This window comes from Henckelia pumila, chromosome 4, assembly GCF_033568475.1.
Source record: "Henckelia pumila isolate YLH828 chromosome 4, ASM3356847v2, whole genome shotgun sequence".
Taxonomy (NCBI): domain Eukaryota; kingdom Viridiplantae; phylum Streptophyta; class Magnoliopsida; order Lamiales; family Gesneriaceae; genus Henckelia; species Henckelia pumila.
The window spans coordinates 189,967,314-189,972,709 of record NC_133123.1 but is presented as its reverse complement, the minus strand read 5'-3'; the positions used below and the strand labels follow the sequence as shown (position 1 = coordinate 189,972,709).

Genomic DNA, 5,396 nt, shown 5'->3' with positions numbered 1-5,396 from the left:
CGTTGGAGCGCTGAATCCTCGATTTTAGGCAAAAATTCCAACTTAAGAACAGCGCTCGAGCACCTGAAATGTAGCGCTGGAGCGCCTAATCCTCGAATTTCATACTCCAAAATGTGATTTTTGCGAAGAAAAATACCTGCAATAAAACTCTTAAGTATGACTAATAGTAGTAAAATAAATAAAATGACTGATATTCAATAAAATTAACTAAATAAAATAAAATAAAACTAAAACAAAATTAAAATTTGGGTTGCCTTCCAAAGAGCGCTTGGTTTAACGTCGTCAGCCCGATAGTCCTGGTGTTTTTACGCAGGCTCGATCAAAGCAACTTTCTCCATGTTCCGCACTTCATTGCCAAAGTAATGTTTCAACCTCTGCCCATTGACTTGAAAGGTTTGACCATCGTAACAACTCAGTTCAATGGCTCCATAGGGATGCACTTTCACCATGGTGAATGACCCAGACCATTGAGATTTCAACTTATCTGGAAATAATCTGAGACGAGAATTAAAAAATAATACATGCTGTCCAGGCTCAAATTCTCTTTTCAGTAATATTTTGTCATGCCATTTTTGGTCTGTTCTTTGTAGAGCTTGACATTTTCGTAAGAATGATTACGAAAATCCTCGATCTCATGCAACTGCAACAATCGCTCTTCTCCAGCAGCTTTCATATCAAAATTCAACTTTTTCACCGCCCAATACGCTCGATGCTCTAAATCCACTGACAAATGGCATGCTTTACCAAAGACCAACCTGTATGGCGACATGCCAATAGGAGTTTTGAACGCGGTCCGATATGCCCATAGTGCATCATCCAACTTGATTGCCCAATTCTTCCGGTTCGTATTAACATTTTTTTCCAGAATTTGCTCAATTTCCCGGTTGAATATTTCGTCTTGCCCATTTGTTTGAGGGTGGTATGCACATGCCACTTTATGCCTAACACCATTTTTTGTCAATAATGAATTAAATATTTTATTACAAAAATGCGTACCTTCATCACTGATAATTGCCCTTGGAGTTCCAAACAACGTGAAAATATTTTTCTACACAAACTGCACCACTACACGAGCATCATTAGTGGGGATGGATATTGCTTCCACCCATTTCGAAACATAAACAATAGCCAATAAAATATAAGATTGCCCAAAGGATATATGAAATGGTCCCATAAAATCAATACCCCACACATCAAATAATTCAACATCTAAAATATTTGTGAGAGGTAATTCATGACGCCTAGATATATTTCTCATCCTTTGACATCTATCAAATGATTTTACCAAGGTATAACTGTCTTTGAATAAATTTGGCCAATAAAAACAAGACAGAAGTACCTTGGCGGCTGTCCGTGTGGCTCCAAAGTGACCACCATACGGTGCAGAATGACATTGTTCCAAAATTTCTTTTGCTTCAGCTTCATCTACACATCTTCTTATCACTTGGTCCGAACAATTCTTGTACACAAACGGATCATCCCACAGATAAAACTTGGCATCATGGAATTTTTTTTTTCTATGGTGATGATTAAGATCTGGAGGCAAAACACCACAAGAAAGAAAATTAGCAAAATCAGCAAACCAAGGAAGTTTAGAATTTACCTCAAAAAGATGCTCATCAGGAAATTGCTCCTTGATGAGTTCCTATTCAGCTTTTCCTTCCAACTCCAAGTGATACAGATGATCTTCCATTATATTTTCACTCCCTTTCTTGTCTCTAATTTCAAAATCAAACTCTTGTAGTAAGAGTATCCACCGAATCAATCTTGGCTTGGCATCTTTCTTAGCAAAGAGATAACGAATTGCTGCATGGTCAGTATAAACAATTACTCTTGAGCCAATGAGATAGGACCTGAATTTGTTGAAGGAATCAAGCATCTCTTTTTCAGTAGTAGTGTAACTCTGTTGTGCTCCGTCAAGAGTGCGGCTGGCGTAGTAAATTGCATGAAACATCTTATCTCTTCTTTGTCTCAAAATTGCTCCCACTGCATAATCGATGGCATCACACATCACTTCAAACGGATCTTTCCAGTCAGGCACAATCATAATACGCGCAGAAATTAGTGCCTCCTTGATCTTTGTGAATGCCTGCAAACACGCATCATCAAAAATAAAAGATGTATCTTTTTCTAATAAATTACACAGATTTAGTAATTTTAGAAAAATCTCTAATAAAGCGACGATAAAACCCAGGGTTCCCAAAAAACTTCTAATGGCTTTCACATTATTTGGCGGTGGAAGATTTTCAATTGCTACCACTTTTGCTCGATCCACCTCAAGCCCATTAGATGAAACTTTATGTCCAAGTACTATTCCCTCTTGCACCATGAAGTGACTTTTTCCCAGTTAAGCACTAGATTTCTCTCTTAACAACGCTGCAAAACAAGGGTCATATTGTGCAAACAATGATCAAAAGAGGACTCAAACACAGAAAAATCATCCATAAAAATTTCCATAACTTCTTCCACCATGTCAGAAAAAATTGCCATCATGCACCGCTGAAAGGTAGCCGGTGCATTACACAAACCAAATGGCATTCTCCTAAAAGCATAAGTACCATAGGGACATGTGAAAGTTGTTTTCTCTTGATCTTCTGGCGCTATGTCAATTTAATTGTAGCTAGAATAGCCATCTAAAAAACAGTAATATTTATAACCTTCCAACCTGTCAAACATTTGATCAATAAAAGGAATAGGAAAATGATATTTCTAGTAGCCTTATTCAACCTTCTATAATCATTGCAAACTCTCCAACCAGTGACAGTACGAGTTGAAATCAACTCGTTTTTCTCATTTTTTACCACAGACATACCTCCCTTTTTCGGCACAACCTGTACTAGCGATACCCAAGAACTATCAGATATAGCTTAAATAATACAAGCATTCAATAATTTCAACACCTCAGCTTTTACTACTTCTTTCATCACAGGATTTAACCTCCTTTGATGATCAACATAGGGACTATATGACTCCTCCATTAAAATCTTATGCATGCAAATATTAGGACTAATTCCCTTGATATCAAAAATTGACCAACCCAAAGAAGATTTAAATTTTCTCAAAAATATTAATAATTTATCCTTTTCATCATGAGTAAGAGATGATGAAATAATTACTGGGTTAGTCGAATTTTCTCCCAAAAATGCATAACATAAATGATCAGGCAGTTTTTTCAATTCAGGAGTAGAAGAAACTGGCACCTCTTTGCTGACTTCCTCAAGCAATGCTTCAATTTTGTCTTGGCCATCTTTTTCCTTTGGAAAACTTTCAAGAGCAAGAATTTGCTCTCTAAGTTCCCAATCATCACCATCAAACTGATGTATAGAATTAATTAGGCATCTTGCCAAGGCATCTTCCAACTCCAATCCTGCACCAAGAGTATTCACATGAGAATCAAACAAATCAATACGCTTACAAGACTTTACCTCATCTTGGTATTTCATGGTTTTATAGATATTGAAAGTGACAGCTTCACCACCAACTTGTAGAGTTAGTTCACCCTCCTGCACATCAATTAACGCTCTGCTAGTCGCCAAGAATGGTCTTCCCAAAATTAGATGGACATCTTGATCTTCTTCCATATCAAGCACTACAAAGTCAGCAGGAAAGATAAACTTAACTACTTTTACCATTACATCTTCCACAACTCCTCTAGGATAAGTAAGAGAACGATCAGCCAACTGCAGAGTAATTGTGGTTGGTTTTACCTCGCCAAGCTCCAAAGACCTGAAAATAGACAAAAGAATTAAATTAATACTTGCACCTAAATCACATAATGCTCTATTAACAGTTGCACCACAAATAATACAAGGAATAGTAAAACTCCCTGGATCTTTCAATTTTTGTGGCAGTTTCTTTTGCAGGATGGCGCTGCACTCCTCTGTCAACTTCACTGTTTCAAACTCTTCAAGATTTCTCTTCCTCGCCATCACATCCTTCATGAATTTAGCATAGGATGGCATCTGCTCCAAAGCATCAGCGAAAGGAATGTTTATATGAATTTTCTTGAAGATGTCAAGAAACTTAGAAAACTTCTCATCTAACGCTTTCTTCTTGAACCACTGAGGATATGGCAGAACAGCTTTTGGCACATGCAGTTTCTCAGGCACCACTGTAGACTTGCTAGAATTTTTGCTATCAAATTTTTCAGACTCCACCACAATCTCTTCAACCTCTTCATCATCTACTACCTTTGTGTCATCAACCCCAAGTTCTTTACCACTTCTAAGAGTGACAGCCTTGCACTGCTCCCTTGGATTAACCTCAGCGTTGCTAGGAAACACACCCCTATGTTGATTATTCAATGCATTTGCCAATTGACCAATTTGTGTTTCAAGATTTTTTATAGAAGCGCTCACATTGGTCAAGTGCGTCTCCATTCTATCCATCTTATTCTCATTCCTCTTAAATCTTGTGGAAGACTCTGAAATAAAATTATGAACCAAATCTTCCAAATATGCCTTACCCTTACCATTCTGAGTATTGAACCCCGGTGGAGGATTCAACACATTCTTATTGTTTGCGTAGGAAAAATTCTCATGATTACGCAAACTAGGATGATACTGATTGGGTACAGGATTACCTCGATAGTTTTTGTAATTCCTATTGTTCACATATTGAGCTTGCTCCACACTCTCAAATCCATCAGCATAATTTAAGGCAGTTGCCAGTGATGATGTCTCAGTAGAACTTTGATTCCCTTTGGTCAGTGCAGCCAACTGTGTAGAAATAATAACCATCCGAGCAGTCAAAGCAGTGAATACATCAACCTCATGAATTCCAACAGGATTCCTTATTGCAGATCTCTCACTCGGCCACTGATAACTGTTAACAGTCATTTGCTCAAGCATCTCATATGCCTCAGCAGGAAATTTAGCGAATATCGAACCTCCAGCCGCAACATCCACAAAAATACGAGTTGGTCCATTCAAACCATTGTAGAATAACTCAATCTGTTCCCAGTCTGGAAAATTATGGTTCGGGCACTTCCTAAGAAATTCCTTGTACCGCTCCCAAGCTTCATACAGTAGCTCATAATCATGCTGTTTGAAAGTAGTGATCTCAATTTTCAGCTGAGCAGACTTGGAAAGAGGAAAGTAATTAGCCAAAAATTTAGATGACATGTCTTCCCATGTAGTGATACTCCCAAGAGATAATGACTGCAACCAACTACGAGCATTGTCCCTAAGAGAGAACGGGAACAATCGTAGTCTGATGGTGTCCTCAGTAACACCATGAATCTTCACTATGTCAGCAATCTCCAGAAAAGTACATAGGTGCAAATTTGGATCTTCAGTAGCTGCACCCCTAAACTGATTTTGCTGCACCATATTAATCAAAGCTCGCTTCAACTCAAAATTATTTGCCGTGATGTTCTGCCGAGCTATCCCATAATA

At 38.0% G+C, this 5,396-nt stretch overlaps 1 protein-coding gene and 1 non-coding gene across 2 annotated transcripts; one reads left to right on the top strand and one right to left on the bottom strand.

Moving 5' to 3' along the window:
• Positions 1-547: 547 nt before the first annotated feature.
• LOC140862463 (uncharacterized) lies at positions 548-1,425 on the bottom strand. The gene is made up of 2 exons (XM_073265486.1): positions 1,340-1,425; positions 548-941 (listed from the first exon to the last, which is right to left on the bottom strand). Exons 1-2 carry the CDS (start codon positions 1,423-1,425, stop codon positions 548-550), a joined length of 480 nt encoding a protein of 159 aa, XP_073121587.1.
• A 3,543-nt stretch (positions 1,426-4,968) lies between these two features.
• LOC140869889 (small nucleolar RNA R71) lies at positions 4,969-5,074 on the top strand. The gene has a single exon (XR_012146879.1). It is a non-coding gene; the product is annotated as a small nucleolar RNA R71 (small nucleolar RNA).
• The last annotated feature ends 322 nt before the right edge of the window (positions 5,075-5,396 follow it).

Coding starts and splice junctions, on each gene's coding strand:
- LOC140862463 (XM_073265486.1), bottom strand. CDS start 1,425: ATGAAGCTGAAGCAAAAGAAATTTTGGAACAATGTCATTCTGCACCGT. Junction 942..1,339: donor CCACACGGACAGCCGCCAAG/GTACTTCTGTCT, acceptor AAATGGTGTTAG/GCATAAAGTGGCATGTGCAT.